General features: G+C 50.3%; 2 protein-coding genes across 2 annotated transcripts; both read left to right on the top strand.

The window, feature by feature from the left end:
- The first annotated feature begins 297 nt into the window (after positions 1-297).
- LOC142360916 (syntabulin-like) lies at positions 298-8,173 on the top strand. The gene is made up of 6 exons (XM_075417230.1): positions 298-431; positions 3,925-3,947; positions 4,281-4,383; positions 5,263-5,466; positions 6,043-6,192; positions 7,048-8,173. Exons 1-6 carry the CDS (start codon positions 298-300, stop codon positions 8,042-8,044), a joined length of 1,611 nt encoding a protein of 536 aa, XP_075273345.1. The 3' UTR covers positions 8,045-8,173.
- Positions 8,174-11,400: 3,227 nt separating this feature from the next.
- LOC142360915 (uncharacterized) lies at positions 11,401-17,940 on the top strand. Its single transcript, XM_075417229.1, has 5 exons — positions 11,401-11,467; positions 13,530-13,687; positions 14,688-15,709; positions 15,958-16,087; positions 17,833-17,940. The coding sequence occupies exons 1-5, from the start codon at positions 11,401-11,403 to the stop codon at positions 17,938-17,940; spliced, it is 1,485 nt and encodes a 494-aa protein (XP_075273344.1).
- Positions 17,941-19,299: the final 1,359 nt, after the last annotated feature.

Here is a 19,299-nt window from a genome sequence, read left to right as displayed (position 1 = left end):
AGTGAGGAGAGTCACAGCAGACCATGTTTCTTCTCCCCCTGATAAACCGCAGGACGCAGAACTGCTCTGCACAGACAAGTGCTTTCCGTGCCATCTACTGGCTGAGTCATTTTATTGGACTTCAGTTACGCCCAAATGAGAAGAGACCTTTGCAGCACCACAGGTAGAGGAACAGAAGTCACAAAAGAATTCAACAAGTAGCTTACCACACAGTGACTGCCTCTCCACTCGTTTTTCACTTGGTCGTTACTCAAAACATTGATCTCTACTCCAAACCTCCTGCATGTTTTGGACATTATGCTACTACCGTCGAGGGTCAGAAAGGTTTCATTTCTCCATAAAGGAAGAGCCTACGACAAACTGCAGCCATATCTGGCTCACTTTGTCCGGGTTCCAAAGCAAGGAGTTCAGCACAGACTGGACGGAATGATGTAAGTTGTTTAAACCAGGAAAGGACCCATTCCTGGTGTCACTCGTGCTTTGCATTCCTAACACAAGTTACGTCCAAAAAGACCTAAACCTCTCTCCTCAGTTAGCAGAACACTAATTATAATCACAACACTGTTAGAGATATGCTTCTTCTAGGATGTTTTTATTTACTGTATGCATACTGAAAAACTGTAATAAGAATGGTTTCATAGCATTTGGTCTTTGACCTCACCGCAATTAAAATGCACCACCATTTAGCTTACCTGTTCCCACTGGGAGGAAAAACTTCATTGGTATTAGAAAGTCGAAAGGTGCAGATAGGTATCTACAATTTGCAGAACAAGCCAACATCGAACTAACTTCAGTGAACTGAAAATCCAGTTTATCATCCACTACGCTGCTTCATCACTGACTGGAGAATTTCAGTGCATCCCAGCCCAGAACCTGCTGGGGGGGGACGGGGGAGCGGGGCAAGGAGTCAACAGAGTGCAGGAACTTCTCAGGCACTAGTAGCCTACTCCTCAGCACTGTCCGCCAGCATGCTTCGATTCCAGGAAGCATGTGGCTTACTACGCATGCTCCTTGCAACTGCTCGGCATCTGCACTGAGTCACCAGTGACGTGCAGAAACAAAGTCCACAACTCACAGAGAGTTATAAAGCAGGTATGTTTCTTATGGCGCCGGGTGCAAGGGGGATCGCTCCTCCTGACTTGCACACCAAGTCACAAAGCATGCACCTATTTATTACAAAGTTTATCTAAGTAGGCTGGGCTATTGTAATTGTTTCTAGGAATAGGCGTGATTCTTGTAATTATTTCTAGGAATTCATTATCACCCAGATCCGTAGCTTTGCAAGGCACAATTTGTGCTTTTCCTGCCCTATCTTTCATGTCTCCATACTGCCGTTTCACATCTAGTGAGTTAATAGGAATGAAAGAATGAAAAGAGTAACTTATAACAATTAGTATTCCATTAGAAATGTCATTTAACACATTTTACACAAAATAGCTACTGCTGCTGTTTTGAAATCAAAGTGTTTCCGGATAATGATGCTCCATGCACTGAGCCCTCCTGCATATTTTACTGATGGGATCCGCTTTAATTTCACATCCGTTGCTGTGGAGTGGTGCAGATTTGCTGGAGTTGCCGGCACAGGGAGCTGCGAAGGACCCGGTCGCCAGGGGTGCCGGAGGATGGGGAGATGCATGCGCACACCTCTCCCTCCAGCAGCGAGGATGCCGTGTCCAGGCACCAGCCCGTGCTACCCTCCGAGCTCGCGTCCTGGAGCCGGGCGTGGAGGGCCATGGGGTGAGGCTGCTGGGCGGCGGTGGGGTGGCAGGGGCTGCTGGGGGCCCTCTATTTGCATTGGTCCAGCCCCCCGCCTGCTTCATAATGGCCAGGTCTCCATGGCGCCAGTGTTAGGGAACGGTCCCTCCCAGTGGGCCAGCAGACCCGGCACAGCCGGCAGGTCCCCTTGGAGCTCCTCTGTCTGCCATAGATCCCTCGGGGTCTGTGGTCCCGAAGAGGTAACATCTGCACCTGCGGGCCTCCTCGGACAGGCTTCAGGCGCTGTGGGCTGCGGACGGGGAGGTCTCTCCTCATCTGGTCCAGCGACTGGTCCCATTGCTGCGGGAGGCAGAACAGCCTAAACAGGTGGATCTGCCATTACTTTTCTTCTAGGGGTTACGGCAGCTGTTTTGGGCATGGAGGAGATGTGGATTCACGGTCTTGAGCCAAACTGGGTAGAGCGGAGACGGCTTGTGATTTATCTGACCTCAATTCCCTATCTTTAATGTCGCTGTAATCTTGCTTGCACAAGTGCACTGAGGGCCTATTTTGTTCTAAAGGAGATATGATGAATAAGACCAGTCAATCTAGTGTGCCATCTTTCTAACCTGACGTATAAGCGTTTACTTCAGGAGAAGAGAAATAGTACCTTGAGCTCAGTGGTTATACTGACTAACTGTCCGTTGACTAAAAATGGGAGGCAAGGCTGGCTCGGAGATGGGTGTCTGCGTTAGGGACGTCCACGTTTAGTCAGACGAATTCCACTCCTGTCTCCCGTGTTCCTCGTCAGGTCTCTGACCACTCTGCTGTTAGCTCTTATCGAAGCCAAGTACAATCTCTGTCTCTTTTACATCTCTTGGTGTGTTTTTTTTTTTTTTGAACAGAAAGGAAAGTCAGTCGTAGACGTTCGGTTGCGGAAGAAAGTTTGCGTTTGAACCACGCATGTATCTTCAAGTAGGTCTATTTAGATGCCTTTTCGTCTTCTGCTCATCCCTGATAAGCTTAGGCACTGTCCGTTTGTCCTGTTTCTCAGGACCCCTGCCCAAGGTGCCTAGCATTGCACAGGGAGATTCTGTATCTCATTTTACACTGGGAATTCCCAGGAATGAAGTATTTGTAGAAGGCAAGCTAAGTAAATTGCACGGAAGTGAAAAAAGCGCTTGGTACCTTCCAAGAGATAATACTGGAATAGAGTCAGAAAACACATGTTTTGAGCAAAAGATACTTAGAAAGTGAAGTAAAACTTATTAGCGTAGAGCTATTGCTTTAGTTTGGATTTACATATGTTTTAGATTTCAACTTTGAATTTCCATAAATTTGCTTGAATTGTTGTTGAAAACATGTTCAAATAGCCAAGTGTTTCTTTCAAATGGGAAGAAGCAAAGTAGCAGCTACAAAGAGTGTTTCAGCTTTCAAGTGGTCTGCGTTTTTGAGCCCAAATCTACAAGTCCCTGTTAAATGACAGTGGCCTAGAAAAACAACCTTGCAATTCTGTGTCGCCAATTTTATAATCCACCCCCCTCTAAAAATTGTATTAGATGTTGCTTAGTAGAGACATAGGCAATTAGTGGTTGGGCTGTGGCCTCTCAAGACATGTATCTCTTTTTGTTCAGAAGACTCTCGGGCTGCAGCAAGCGCCCACAAGTCCCAGCGAAAACGGAGGACGCAAAATACAAGCCAGCAGGTTGCCACGGAGGATCCGGCAAGTAGAAGGTGAAAGCCTGAGTCCCACCTGTCCTACAAAATGACCTGCCCAGCTGTGGGCTGGTGGCACAATCCACCTCCAGTGCAGGGTCTCGATGGCGAGAAGCTGGGCACAGCAGTGCCCGAGGGTACCAACAGGCGTAGCCTTCCCTGGCCACTGCGCTGGCCAAGGAAGCCACCACTCCCCACTCTTGGGTGGACACCCACCCTACTGCTTGCCAGTGCTCGCTCAGCAGGCAGATCCCTTCATCACATTTCAGCTGATTGCATGGTGCAGCAACAGCTGGTAACTTGGGCAGCTGGCAAAGATGCGCTCAGAGGGGATGTGGAGCAGAACTTTCAGTGTGACCCTCCATAAATCCTGATATACCCTGCTAGGCTATACACATTTATACATACACACATGTATGCGTACATCATCTCAGAAACCAAAATAGAAGCGGCTTTCTTCCCAGCAAGGAGCATTTTCATGCGGTTTAAAGCAAGAGAAATCTCTACTTGCAGTTGTGTGCTCCTGAAGGAGCCACGTGAGCAGCCACATTCGTCTGCTGATGGCTCTGAGAAAGCAAACAAGTTGTCACAACAAATGTGCCTAGCCGACTCCTAAAATGGCTTCTGTAGCGTGAGGGTTTTGTGTCCGAATGTTTTTTCTGCTCTTGTCGAAGTGCCAGTTCTGAAGCAATGTTGAAAATCTGGAACAGATCCAGCGCTTGTCCTCAGGGACGTTTGAAAATTCATGCAACTGCTGAAATTCACACAGGACGGACAAAGGAAGGGTGCTCGTGATTCACCGTTATTTTGAAAACAGTCTTTGAGTTAGAATTTCCATCATGTTTTCACTCTTCCCTTTTCCTTTCCAGGAACTGAAGCCGATTTGAGCTCTTCAAGCAGCACAGGCAGTATTTCAGCACCGGAAGCCCGTGTGACTGCGGCTGGAAGCCAAAGATCTTCTTTTTCTCGCAAGTAAGCAAAGCAGCTTTTGCTGAATCTTGCAAGTGTTGCTAGTGCAAAGACAGACTACTGGGTAAGGTCTTGCAGTTAATACACACACAACTACTATTGTGAGTTTTAAACCAATTTTTTTTGAACATTACTTAAGCGCTCCCTAGATTATATCTCAACAAGGAAAGGTATTGGCTGGGAGCAAAAAACAATACGAAGTATAATTTAAAGCCCTAAAATTACCTGACTTTCAGAAAGAATAGATATCATTTCGTATATTACTATACTGCCCTGCTTAATTGAACAGAAGTCCTCTGTAACAAGGCTCCTTCAGATGCATTGCTGTGTTAGGCGCAGCCTGTGCAAATGCTGCCTCACACAAGGGTTGATGCTGTACTGCACAAAGCGGAAGGAGATGTCTCCTTTGCAATATGTTCTTTTTCAACCGTTCGACTTAACTCTCTATGAAACATGTCAGTGCTGTCACAAACCACAGTCCTGCACTTCATTGTAAAACAATGATAAAATCACCCAAACCGCAGCAGTATGAGGCAGGTTTGCAGCAGCCCCTCACCCACCTGTTCCTTATAAACTGTTCCATTTTCAGAGAAGGGGAAGCTCAGGGGACGTGGGTGATCCGACGGAGTCACTGGGAACTGTGAGATCCGCAGAGAAAAGTGAAAATGGCCAAGGTTTCCCTAGGTCACATAGTTCAGACTGAGCACCCCACAGCTAGTGAAAAAACGTGCAGTGGCTGATGACTTCAGGACTTTCTTGCGGGCACTCACAGTTCTCTGTCTAGTTTAGTGTTCAGACAACTCTGTGTGTAAAAGAAGACACACAAAGAGTTGCGCGACGAGGATAATCCAATATGCTTTAACCATTCTGGTTCCCCTCCAGTCGTGGCCCTTACGGTCAGAATAACGGATCCTTATCCTGCAAGTCCGCAGCCAGCCCACCTGCTTCCCGTCAGAAGGAGCCTCTGTCAGCCCTGTGCAAAAACCAGCTGACTCCTGCCAACATCCGTCAGAATTACAGGGCTTCTTCAGGCACCAGCAGCAGCTCAGGCTCCTACAAAGGAAGCGACAGCAGCCCAGCGCTGAGGCAAGTCTTTATTTCAGCGTCCCGGTGTTGAGCGCAACGAATTGCCTTCTCTGCTCTGTAACGGGGGCTCGGCTGTGCAAGTTGCCGAGCAGGTCACCGTGCTTCTCAGCATAGGTGTGACTGCTCGTGTTGGTGGCTTGACAGCCAACAGGCTGCTCCATCCCACGGAAAAACTTGATGGTCTCAGCAGTGTAAAACTGAAGGTTCCTTTCTGTCAAAGCCCTTTGAGTTTTTTTGAGGCGCTCCCTCACCTGGCTGTGTCTACAGCTGGGTGCTTGCTCTTGGGCGTGCCACCAATTTCGAGCGAGGGGACAGCTGGGTATTTTAAAGTTCAATGTCTCGTGTGATGTAATGGCACTGACACCAAGCAAAATAAGTAGTAGATTTTGCACTACAGCCACAGATCAGCCGTTTCCTCGAGTACTTTGATTTGCCAGAGGGAGTCACTTGTGCGGACTCTGAGGAGCCCCAGAGGAGGCAAGCTTTGTATCAGTCAACGGGACACTTTTCTTTTGGCTAGGACCGCAGAACTGTAGCAGTGATGTTATGTGACGCTTTGGGTTTTTTTCTTTTCAGGTGTTCAGGGGGATGCCATGCTTGTGGTGCCCACTACAAGATTAAGCCACCAAATCCAGAGCAGGATTTGACTGCTCTGCAGCAGAAAGAAGCTACATTGCGGCATTTGAAAACAAAGCTGAAGGAATCGGAGAGCAAACTTAAAGAAAGGTACATTTCACTTCAGAAATCAGTTAGAAAGGTTTGTTCAGAAGCATCTAGGGGCGGGAATCCTGAACGTTTTTACTCATTTCTGGACCACATAAATTGTTGATGAAGAAATCTGAACTATTATCTGTCTGATGAGGTTGTTTTCAGGTATTTCAGGTTTCATAGCATGTTCAGTGAAGCTGTACCATGCAGCTGAGTTCTGAATATGTCTGACTTTTCTCTTGTTTTGAACTTTCCCAACTGAATAATTTTCAAGGATAATTTTTCACCAGTCTGATTTAGCATTGAGACCTGTGATACATCCAATAGTTTCTACCTGCCAGCATGTATTTCCTGAGTCTCCTGTTCTACCTCACTCCGCGAAACAGGACTCCAAATGTCCCCCTTCTCCCCTAAAGAAAGAAAAGCTCTTACACAGACCAGCATGCCCGTCTGTGTTTTTGTCGCTTCAATATTGAAGTTTTCTCAGCAGCCCTTTGTATGGACGCTGAGCAAAGAAGTGACAATGTGCATTACACAGCAACAGATGTCGTCTTTTCTACTAAAACCGCGCCCTCCTGAGAGCCGGCTCTCCGCACACACAACCCAAGCGGGCACACAGCGGGGTCTGAACGGAGCCCCAAGGCAGAGTCCCAGGGACCCTGCGGTCCAGTTCGGGATAGCCCGACCTCTGCATCAGCGAGGGCTGGATCTCACACAGAGATCTCTCCCCACTCGCTTGCAAGCCTTGGAAGGAATCTGCTTCCTTCCTGGAGAGTCTCTGCAGCGCAGCCACCCCCAGTGCGCTGGAGCCTCATGTTGTCTCTTGAACTGACCACCCAGCAGAGCTGTTACACCGTTTTTCTTTTGCTACAGGGAAATAGAAATAGCAGAGCTCAAAGCTCAGCTGGGACGCATGAAGGAAGACTGGATTGAAGAAGAGTGTAAGCATGTGGAGGGGGATCTGGCCTTAAACGAAGCAAGAAGCAAAATTAAGCAGCTCGAGCAGGTTATTGAAGCCATGAAAAACAATGCTGTTGAGAAAGACCAAAAAATTCAGAAATACTTCTTAGACATCAGCATTGAAAATAAGAAACTGGAATCTTTGCTGCAGAGCATGGAAATGGCTCAGAACAGCTCTGCGATGGACGAGCAGTGCCTGCAGTACAGCTGTGACGCAGAGGGGAAGCCATCAGCGTTGTGTGCCACGATGCCAGAGAGCCTCATGGCAGAGGACCAAGCTCTGGAGGAGGTGGCAGATAGCAGGCTGCTTCTTAGTGAGGACACATCTAATGGGACTGATTCAGCTGAAGAGAGCTGGAGCAGCACAGCTTGTGAGTGGAGTGATCCCGCTCCCTCCAGTTGTGTTGTGAAGAAACTGATGCTTGACAGTGTTGCAGATGAAAAACTAACTTCTTCCCGGCAGGAGGAGAAAAGCAGCAGTGTGATGGTGGAACAGGCCGTCCAGACTGACGCGGTGCCATATAGCCTAGATGTGGAGCAGCTCATTCAGAACGTCTTCAGAGCTCAGGATGCCTGTTCTCCTGTGCAGTCTCTATGCAGGAAGGTGGAGCACAGAGTTGGTGAAAACCATTTCATGAAAGAACTTGATTTTACAGACCCTCATGATGATGAAGCCTTTGGGTATGTCAATACTTGCTCGCAGGCAGGAAGAAAGAGGAGATATTGGAGCAGCAGTCTCCTGAGAGATGTTCCGGCTGTAGCTGCCCCTGTTGTATCAACTGTCATGTGGGCTTTCAGTACTCAGAGAGGAGGATTAGATTACATTTACAATATTGGAGCATTGCTTCGTGGTTGCTGCCTCGTAGCCCTGCACTCTTTACGCCGTACGCTCTTCAGTGTCAAAACTTAAAGTCCACTCTGTCCCCGGGCCCCAGCTGGCCTCAGCACTGAGAATGAGGGATGAGATAGATAGGTCATAAAAAGTTATTGAATATTCTGGCAGAGCCCACGATTTTGCTACATATACCTGTATTGTGTTTTAACTTATTGTTTACTTAATTGCTTTATTATAGATAACCTTTATAATCAGAAGTTCAGTAAAGCATGTTAGAAATATTAAAGGTGTGCGAGTATCTTCTTGAAGTACAGCTGCAGAGAACACCCCATCTCAGCTGAGCTGCCAGGCCCAGGCTGCGCAGGGGCAGGCACTGCGTCAGGGCATAAGGACCCATCAGGACCCAGAGACCGGAGTTAGGCTGAGAAAACCTAAGTACAGCTCCAAGCATAAGCGCTCAGCTGGAGAAGAAGGCTCCGGTCGGTCTGCGATTGTACACGCCACCCGCTCTGCCACACCCATGCTGCATTCACAGATACAAGTGACCTGATCTTTAACCCAGTGCAATCTTCTGGAAGCTTGTAACTTCTCATTTCTGCACTGCCAGGAGAGTATCAGTCTTCCTGGCGTTTAACAGAAGTCCAGAAGGCCTTGTTTAACCCAGCTGGTGGGAGCCACGCAGTCTCGCTGTGCACGCTGAGATGCCACTGTGACCATCAAACCACAAATTCTCCATGTCCAAAACTTCAGATCTGTCCATAGATCAGAGGAGGGCAACACTACCCAACAGATGAAACCGTGGCATTTGTCTGGCCCCACCCAACCTTTCAGCAACACCTCTGGCCATTGTAACCTCGCCGGCCTCCTGTTTTCTCCTCCAGCCATGCAAGTGTAGTATTTCCCGGTGCAGCCCAGAGCAGAAGAGGTCTAGTGAAGCCAGGCAGTGCCATGCATTGCTCTGCAGCTTTTGAGAAGAAGGGAGTTCGTAGTAAGCTGCAAGGGAGCAGGAACAACTGGCCAGCACGGGGGGAGCCTTTGCAACACTCAAGAGGGTGACACACACCGATGCACACAGAGGCGACGCAGAGACCCCTCATGTCCCTGTGGTGCCCGGGTTCTGAATTACTTGTGTTTGCAAGGGAGAATAAGGGAGGTTCACAAAGCCTAGCTGTATGGTCTTCCCAGCTGATGTCAGGGTGTTTGAAGTCTCCCATGAGAACCAGGGCCTGTGACTGTGACGCTGCTTGCAGTTGCCTGTAGAAGGCCTCGTCAACCTCCTCCTCCTGGTCAGGTGGCCTGTAGTACACACCCACCGTAATGTCACCCGTGTGAGCCTGTCCCTTAATTCTAACCCACAAGCTCTCAACTCCTTCTTCATCTGCCTCCAGGCCAAGCTCAATGCATTCCAGTTGCTCCTTCACATATAGAGCAACTCCCCCACCTCTCCTTGTTGGCCTGTCTTTCCTAAAGGGTCTGTAGCCATCCATGACAGCGTGCCAGTCATGCGAGTTGTCCCACCACGTTTCTGTGATGGCGACCAAGTCGTAGCCGTCCTGCTGTACAATGGCTTCCAGCTCCTCCTGTTTATTGCCCATGCTACGTGCATTGGTATAGACACACTTGAGCTGGGCTGTCAATCTCACCCCTGGCCTTGGCACACCAAGCCTAGGCTCATCCCTAGTGAACGGGGTGATGTCCCCTTCCCCCTTCGAACCTAGTTTAAAGCCCTCTCAATGAGCCCTGCCAGCTCGTGGCCAAGAATCCTTTCTCCCCTTTGAGATAGTTGCGATCCGCCTGCCGCCAGCAGGCCCGGTGCGATCTACACCTCCCCGCGATCAAAGAAGCCAAAATTTGACTGATGGCACCAGTCCCTGAGCCACCTGTTAACCAGGTGAGTTTTCCTGCCCCTTTCAGTGCTGTTCCCTGCCACTGATGGGATGGAGGAAAACACCACCTGCGCCCCTGATCCCTCAACCGGTCGCCCCAGTGCCCTGAAGTCCCTTTTGATGGCCTTGGGACTTCTCTCTGCTGTCTCGTCCCCGCCAACCTGCATTACCAAGAGGGGGCAGTAATCAGAGGGCCGCACCAGACCAGGGAGTTTCTTCACAACATCCCTAACCCGGGCCCCAGGGAGGCAGCAGACTTCCCTGTGGGATGGGTCCGGTCGGCAGATCGGGCCCTCTGTTCCCCTCAGAAGGGAATCGCCTATGAACAAAATTTCAAATGGACTGATGCCCTCTTTGCTCCTGGGTTTTACTCTGATTCTCAGTAAAGCTAAGGGTAGAGCTTTGTCCCAAGACAAATTTGCCTCCTGACCAATTTTTGCCAGTTGTTGTTTGATCAAATGATTCATTTTTTCTATTTGGCCACTTGCCTGTGGTCTGTAGGGGGTGTGTAGCTGCCAATCAATACGCAATATTTTACTGATGTGTTGTACTACGTGTGTGCAAAAATGTGACCCTCTATCCGAGGATATGATTGCTGGCACCCCAAACCGTGGTATGATTTCATTTAACAAAATTTGTACCACTTCCCGAGCCTTATTTGTTCTACAGGGAAATGCTTCAGGCCATCTGGAAAACGTGTCTCTTATAACCAATAAGTATCAATACCCCCCTTTTCTTGGAAGTTCTGAAAAATCTATTTGCCAATGTTGCCCTGGTATGTTCCCCTTTCCAGTTTTCCCAAAGTGTACTTTGCATGTTGTATTTGGATTATTTCTCAGACAAATTTCACACATTTGGGTTGCTTGTTTTACAGTAGCACACAGGTTTCTGCCTACTATTCTCTTGTTGAGATCCTTATATAGTGCATCTGCTCCCCAGTGAGTTTTGTTGTGTTCTTTTCTGACTACTTCCCATAATAGATTGGAAGGTATAACTATACGATTATCTGGTATTAAATACATCTTACCTTGTTCACTTGCTCCCAAATCTTTTACTAATTTCATATCTTTTTTTGAATATTTAAATTCCATTTCTGTATCTACGAGTTTACCATCTGGTACCAGTGCCAAGGTTTTTACAGAATCTCTTTCTGCTGCCCTTTTAGACTCTTGATCTGCTAGTTTATTTCCCAGTTCCTGTTCAGTGTTACCTTTTTGATGCCCTCTGCAATGCATTATTGCCACTTGTTCCGGTAGATGTATAGCTTCCAAAAGCTGTAAGATTTCTTTTGCATGCTTGATCTGTTTACCTTGAGCTGTAAGCAGTCGTCGTTATTTCCACAATGCTCCATGAGCATGGACGACCCCGAAGGCGTATTTGGAGTCTGTCCAAATATTTATTTTCTTTCCTTTCGCCAATTCTAAGGCTCTGGTTAAAGCGATTATCTCTGCCTTTTGAGCAGACGTACCTGCAGGTAAAGGTTCTGCCTCGATTACCTTGTGTGCGGGGGTTACTGCATACCCTGCTTTATGAGCCCCGTCCTTTATGAAGCTGCTTCCATCGGTGAACCAGGAGTCTTCTGCGCTTTCCAATGGTTCCTCCTTTAAACCAGGTCTGCTGGAATAGACTGTTTCAATAGTCTCCAAGCAGTCGTGCATCAGAGGTTCCATAGTGGCGGAAGCTTTACTAAGAAAAGATGCTGGATTTACAATGTTAGCTGTCACAATCTTAATATCATCTTGTTCCACCAAAATAGCCTGGTACTTTAGGAATCGGGATGGTGAGAGCCAATGGCCCCCCTTTTGTTCAAATACTGCAGAAACTGTATGTGAGACTATGACTGTCATTTTCTGGCCCATAGCAAACTTACGAGCTTCTTGAATGTTAGGGACAACTGCTGCAACAGCTCGCAGACACCCAGGCCATCCTTTGCTTACCTCATCCAATTGCTTGGAGAAATATGCCACTGCTGTCTTGGACGGCCCCAGCTGTTGAGCCAGCACTCCCAGGGCAATGCCTTGTCTCTCGTGAGAAAGTAACCAAAAGGGTTTTAGAACATTTGTAAGTCCGAGAGCCGGGGCTCTCATAAGTTCTCTTTTTAATTGTTCACAAGCTCTTTTTACACCTCCGGTCCAAATCAGTTGTCTGGCATTGTTTTTCAACAGTTCATAGAAGGGTTTTACCATTAATGCATAATTATATATCCATAGTCTACACCATCCTGTCATTCCTAAAAAGGTTTGTAATTCTTTTACCGTTTGTGGTTCTGGAGTCGGCAGACTGCTTCTTTCCTCTCTCTTCCCAGTTCTTGTTGTCCTCTTGAGATTTTGAGTCCGAGGTTAAGTCACTTGTTGTTGAATCATCTGAGCTTTCTGTTGAGAAACTCAATAACCATTAAGTCCCAGAAAATTAAGAAGACTCACTGTCCATTTTTTGCAATCCCCCTCTGTTTCGGCAGTGATGAGGAGATCATCGACATATTGTGACAAAGTCCCCTTTTGTGTCAGAGGATTCCATTTTTCGAGATCCCGAGCTAGCTGATTCCAAAGATGGTAGGGCTATTTTTGAAACCTTGGGGTAACACTGTCCGGGTTAACTGGGTTTTTCGTCCAGAATCTGGATTTTCCTATTCAAAAGCGAACAGGCTCTGACTGTTTGAGGCCAGAGGTCTAGTGAAGCCAGGCAGTGCCATGCATTGCTCTGCAGCTTTTGGGAAGAAGGGAGTTCGTAGTAAGCTGCAAGGGAGCAGGAATAGCTGGCCAGCACGGGGGGAGCCTTTGCAACACTCAAGAGGGTGACACACACCGATGCACACAGAGGCAACGCAGAGACCCCTCACGTCCCTGTGGTGCCCGGGTTCTGAATTACTTGTGTTTGCAAGGAAGAATAGGGGAGGTTCACAAAGGGTTATATTAAGAAAGACAAATCTAACAGACAGTTTGATGTAACACAGTCCCCAGGAGCTCACAAAGATGCCCACGAGAGCATCTTGCTTTCTCTGCCGGTCACTTTCTCTTCCATGCTCTCCTGCCTTCCTGGGTTCCTGCAGGCCAGCTGGCTTGCCTTGTGACACTTCTGCAATACATAGCTCACTTTCACCCAAAGATCACTTTCAAAAGCTTTTTCTTTTAATTGCATGGACACAAGGGCCAAAAGCAATAGCTGGGGGAGGGGGAACGTGTTAATCCAAATTTTACACAACCATGGCATTTCATCATTCCCAGAGATCTCCTTTTGGGCCTGGAACACATTACAGAAAATGCCTTATTCCTGCTTCAAAGTACATCTGTTCAAGGCTGAGAGCGCAATATTTTATACCCAATTTTACCAACTTTATTACAATTTTGGATTTCTCTTTTACACTCACTGTTGTGTAAACGATCTTCACTTTGTGTCCTCGTGAAATAGAGCATCATTTAGAGGAAAAAGTGATCTTCAGTTCGAGGAGAGACATTCACCTGCGACTACACGGGTTTCTTTTGCAGTAGGCAGGCAATAAAGCAGCACAAACCTACACTCATGTTCAACATTTCAAAAGGCTGAACTCATTCCAAACCATGTTTCAGGCAGGCTCCATTTAGCAGCAGTGTTTTTAAACGTGCTGTTTATAAGGCGCTAACACCAGAGTAGTGCCAAAGTTGTTTCCTGCCCTTAAAATCTTTCTGTCCTCTCAGCTTTCATAAGGTACTTCTGCTCAGCAAGAGGTGACAGAGCTCCCGTCACCCTCCCGGTAAAAGTCCTTGCTCTGATCTTTACCCAAAACTCAGATGCTTCCAAGCCTCCACCTTTCCTCCTCCATACTGAAGGGTGTAGGCAGCTGAAGGTGCCCTTTGTGAGCAGAGGCCAGAAGTGCCACGATCATTGCTCCACTCTCAGACTTCAGGGGACTGGCCTTTGTTCCGCCATCTACAGAGGATACACCAGCTGTTGCTGCAGACATACCATCGTAATTTTGTTCCCCTCTAATATTTGGTTTTAGCCTTGATCACAGAATCACAGAATCACAGAATGTTCGGGGTTGGAAGTGACCTCTGTGGGTCATCTAGTCCAACCCTCCTGCCGAAGCAGGGTCACCTACAGCAGGCTGCACAGGACTGCGTCCAGGCGGGTCTTGAATATCTCCAGAGAAGGAGACTCCACAGCCTCCCTGGGCAGCCTGTGCCAGGGCTCCGTCACCCTCAGAGGGAAGAAGTTCTTCCTCATGTTTAGACGGAACTTCCTGTGCCTCAGTTTGTGCCCATTGCCCCTTGTCCTGTCACTGGGCACCACTGAAAAGAGTCTGGCCCCATCCTCCTGACAGCCACCCTTGAGATATTTATAAACATTTATAAGGTCCCCTGGCAGCCTTCTCTTCTTCACGCTGAACAAGCCCAGCTCCCTCAGCCTCTCCTTGTAGGGGAGATGTTCCAGTCCCCTCACCATCCTCGTAGCCCTCTGCTGGACTCTCTCCAGTAGCTCCTCATCTTTCTTGAACTGGGGAGCCCAGAACTGGACAGAGTACTCCAGATGGGGCCTCCCTAGGGCAGAGTAGAGGGGAAGGAGAACCTCCCTCGACCTACTGGCCACACTCCTCTTGATGCACCTGTAGAAGACTGCTACAAACTGCTTTTGTCTCGACATTGCCATTGTCGTCCCTTCCTGGCCTCTGAAAAAAACGCCTCAACGACCTGCAGGAAAGCACTTGCGCACAGAGTAGCGCGTGGACGGGTCCCACTGTGATTCTGTGATTCTGTGATTCTGAGTTAAGGAACCAGCTCCTGAGGAAGGCAGACTCCTTGGCGGAAACAGAAGTAGCGCTGGCAGGGAAAGGGGTGCGATCGATCTATCCCCAGGAGGACTTGAAGGGAGCAAAAGGGACTGTAGGGAGCCCCCCCCACAAGTACCCGTTGGTTAAAACAGAATTCGTATATGAAGATGACGGTGATAATCGCCCCCTGATTATTACTAAAGAAATCCCTTTTGCGGCAACTGAATTGGCAAAGCTGCGGAAAGATTTTGCAAGAACCACGAGAGAACTGGAGACAGAATATGTCTGGTGGGTGTCCCTGTCGGGGTGGGACAGGATCTTGTTGTTGGAAAGGGAAGCGGAAGGGTACTGGGGCCCGGGCGTGTTCTTAACCCCCAGTGAACGCCGAGCCCTGTGGTCGCTGACTCAGAGGGCCGAGCACTGGGCCGCGGGGTTGAACCCGCTGGAGAGGGGGGATCCCCTGGCCACCACAGGCACGACAGATCAGTTATTGGAAAGTGTGCAGAAAGTGGCTTGCCTTCAGATGATGTATGACCGGGAGCTCAAGCCTAATCTGAGCTCCCCGATGCTGCTGCTGGCAGACCCCGAAAGAATGACTCCCCAGCTACGGGGGCTTCCCGATTCCCTGAAACCCACAGGGATCCAGCGGCAGAGGAGAATTCAAAACACCCCCAGCGAGGGGAGAACCGCGGCTACCCTGGAGGGGGGAGTGACCCCCGACCGTCGGCAGCCGGGGAGCAAAGTGTGGATGTGCGGGGAGATAGCCCAAGAGCTGATTAGCTGTGGGAGGAGATACGGACCTGTTAACCGGCCATATCAAAGGGCTGAAACCAGAGCCCTGCGAGCCGCAGAACAAGGGAGTGGGCAGTCGTTTTTCTCGGGGAGAAGCCCGGATCTGGCTGGGAAAGAAAAGCCCCTAATTCGGCAGGGGATCTGGCAGTTAGGGCTTCAGAAGGGCATTCCCCGGGACCTCATGCATGGACTCCTGACCAAGAAGGTGGAACAGCTTGTGCAGAGATGGTCAGGGCGAGAAATCGCTTTTGGGCCAGATCCTAGTGCCCCACCCTTGGTGAATCTGGGGGGGGGAACGAAACAGGGAAGAAGCTGGTGGGAAACTAAATCCTCCCCTCCCCCAGGGTGAGGGGGGAGGCGGAGGGTGGATGTGTGTAAGACAGCTCACCTGCAATAACAAAGGGGATTTATTGATTACGGTGGCGGTAGGGCCAAAGAGGAGACCGGTAAGCTTTTTGATTGACACCGGAGCACAAATTACTGCGCTAAGCCGGGTCGAGGCAGAACGGTGTGGAATTTCGGTCCCGTCCGAAAGCCTCCGCCTTCCCTCCTCCATGCTGAAGGGTGCAGGCAGCTCAAGGTGCCCTTTGTTACGTGTGGCTGGTGAGGCCAGAGGATTTTGCAGCCCGGGGGGTTTCTCCTCGCCTCCCGGCGGCCGAGACCCCCGAGGCCTCCCCATCCCAGTCCGGCCCGGTTTGCGGGCGCGCGGCGCTGGGGCGGAGCAGGGCGCGGGGCAGCTCCTGCCCCCGCCCCGCGCTCGGGGACCCGGGGCCGGGCGGCCCCGCTGCCGGGGGCGTCTGACGGCCCCGCCGGGCCCGCCCCGCCCCGCCCCGCCGCCCCGCGCCCGGCAGCCGCGCAGAGCCCGCCGCGCCCCGCCATGGGCTGCTCCAGCAGCGCCCGCAGCCGCCCCGCCGGGCCGCCGCCGCGGGGTGAGGCGGGCCGGGCCGGGCCGGGCCGGGCCGGGCCGTGCTGGGCCGCGGGGAGCCGGGCGGGGTGGGGGGTCCCCGCGAAGCCCGCCGGGGGAGGGGGTCCCGTCGGGGGGCTGGCGCCGCGGCTGGGCGTCCCGCGGGGGCCGGGAGCACGGCGGGGTCCCTGGGCGTGCGGTGGGGCCCGGGGCCGGGGACGTCGCACGCTGCTGCTGCTCGCAGGTGGCCGGGTCGCCGCTTCCCACAGAATCACAGAATAGTAGGGGTTGGAAGGGACCTCTGTGGGTCATCTAGTCCAACCCTCCTGCCGAAGCAGGGTCACCTACAGCAGGCTGCACAGGACCTTGTCCAGGCGGGTCTTGAATATCTCCAGAGAAGGAGACTCCACAACCTCCCTGGGCAGCCTGTGCCAGGGCTCCGTCACCCTCAGAGGGAAGAAGTTCTTCCTCATGTTCAGACGGAACTTCCTGTGCCTCAGTTTGTGCCCATTGCCCCTTGTCCTGTCACTGGGCACCACTGAAAAGAGCTTGGCCCCATCCTCCTGACACCCACCCTTCAGATATTTGTAGGCATTTATAAGGTCCCCTCGCAGCCTTCTCTTCCTCAGGCTGAACAAGCCCAGTTCCCTCAACCTCTCCTCGTAGGGGAGATGCTCCAGTCCCCTCACCATCCTCGTAGCCCTCCGCTGGACTCTCTCCAGTAGCTCTTCATCTTTCTTGAACTGGGGAGCCCAAAACTGGACAGAGTACTCCAGATGAGGCCTCACCAGGGCAGTGTAGAGGGGAAGGAGAACCTCCCTCGTCCTGCTGGCCACACTCTTCTTGATGCACCCCAGGATCCCATTGGCTTTCTTGGCAGCCAGGGCACACTGCTGGCCCATGGTTAATCTGTCGTCCACCAGGACACCCAGGTCCCTCTCCGCAGAGCTGCTCTCCAGCAGGTCCACCCCAAGCCTGTACTGGTGCATGAGGTTGTTCCTCCCCAGGTGCAGGACCCTGCACTTGCCCTTGTTGAACCTCCTCAGGTTCCTCTCTGCCCAGCTTTCCAGCCTATCCAGGTCACGCTGAATGGCAGCACAGTCTTCTGGTGTATCTACCACACCTCCCAGTTTGCTGTCGTCAGCAAACTTGCTGAGGGTACATTCTAACTCTTCATCCAGGTCGTTGATGAAGAAGTTAAACAAGACTGGGCCCAGTACTGACCCCTGGGGGACACCACTTGTCACCAGCCTCCAACTAGACTCAGCGCGGCTGATGACAACCCTCTGAGTTCTGCCATTCAGCCAGTTCTCTATCCACTTCACCGACCACTCATCCAGCCCACACTTCCTCAGCTTCCCTAGGAGGATATCATGGGAGACTGGGGCCCATCCCGCGGGCTGGGGTTTTGCTTGAGTTTACAGACAGGTCCTTTAGTGTAACGCCTTGGAAATCCAGTGCTTCCCCCCGTTCCCCCTTCAAAATAATGCGGGCCGGCAGGTTCTGACCCCGCGATCCTTCCTGCTGCTCACAGACTCTGCACGTCCACCCCAGCGCAGTCTGCGGCGCCGGCAGCGCTCCGGTGCCTCTGGTTTGGCTCCAGCCGCCGGGCGTTAACTTTGGGTGGAAGCCGGGTTTGTAGGATGCTCCAGAAGAGTGTCCTTGCTGTTCAGTGGAAGTTAAAGAAAACTTTGTTTCCCTATTCATCGTATTTGGAAGTTTGGAAATGCTTTTATAAGACCCCGAATGCTGCAGTTACAGCTACTGGCTTCTCCAGAAAGATACATCCTGAAGACAGATACGTAAAAGTTGTTTGCGTTTAGTTCGGCTGCATTTCTTCCCTGTGTTCTTGAGTCATTATCTGTTGCTGTTACTCTGGCTGCGGCATCCATGTTTTCTGCATGCGTTTATTCTCCGTGTGCTGTCTCGTGGTGGGGTGGTTTGCGGCTGCCGAGGTGACAACAGGTCGTGTGGGGCGAGCGCTGTCGCACCGCTGCCGACCCAGCACACGCCGGCGAACCGAGGAGCCCCGCTCTGAGATGGACATCAGAACCACAGGCATTCCCCTCCACCCCCACACCTCTCCTTCCAGCAGACATTAACTTTTCTTCTGCACAAAAGCGCTGTTGTCCGCTATGCACGCTTTTCCCAGAGGAATGCCACTGGAAACACAAACAGTGAAAAGTGCTGTTAACTGAACAGAGAATTTTCACACTAGTTTTATTCACTACACAATCTTTTTTGTTATACTACCTATGCAAGGGGTGTAAGGTGTCAATAAACACATAGCTGACGAGAGCAAAGGAAAAAAACACCACAACAATCCGCTCATTTTACTCCCCCACTTCGTCTAGAACACATCACTGAGTGGCACAGGGGCAACAAGGACCCATACTCCAAGTGGCACATTGCAGCTCTCTCCTGTCTTGCATAAGTAGTAAGAGACTGGCATGAGGAGGTCACTCCTGCTTCGGAGTCAGTTGATTTTATATGAAAAATCTGCTAAGATGTTTGCAGGAGGACTTTAAAAATAAAAATGAAGCTTCACTCACTTGAAAAAGTGAAATTTAACACAGGTAAGAATAAAGAATTATTTATTAGAATAAAGAATTGTAATTTAGAGTAGATTTTCTTATATTCCCCACACCTCTGAATTCATGCAGAAGGGAAGAAGCTACCTACACCCCAGCCAGCGTGTGGAGACAGCAGAGTTCCAAAAAGCCTTACAAGGTGTTAAGCAATGCTGCTATTCGTCTGCGATTCTGAAGTGAGGAGAGTCACAGCAGACCATGTTTCTTCTCCCCCTGATAAACCGCAGGACGCAGAACTGCTCTGCACAGACAAGTGCTTTCCGTGCCATCTACTGGCTGAGTCATTTTATTGGACTTCAGTTACGCCCAAATGAGAAGAGACCTTTGCAGCACCACAGGTAGAGGAACAGAAGTCACAAAAGAATTCAACAAGTAGCTTACCACACAGTGACTGCCTCTCCACTCGTTTT

Source organism: Opisthocomus hoazin, chromosome 3, assembly GCF_030867145.1.
Source record: "Opisthocomus hoazin isolate bOpiHoa1 chromosome 3, bOpiHoa1.hap1, whole genome shotgun sequence".
Taxonomy (NCBI): Eukaryota; Metazoa; Chordata; class Aves; order Opisthocomiformes; family Opisthocomidae; genus Opisthocomus; species Opisthocomus hoazin.
Note: the sequence above shows the minus strand (reverse complement) of the source record. Positions and strands in the feature narration are given on the sequence as shown.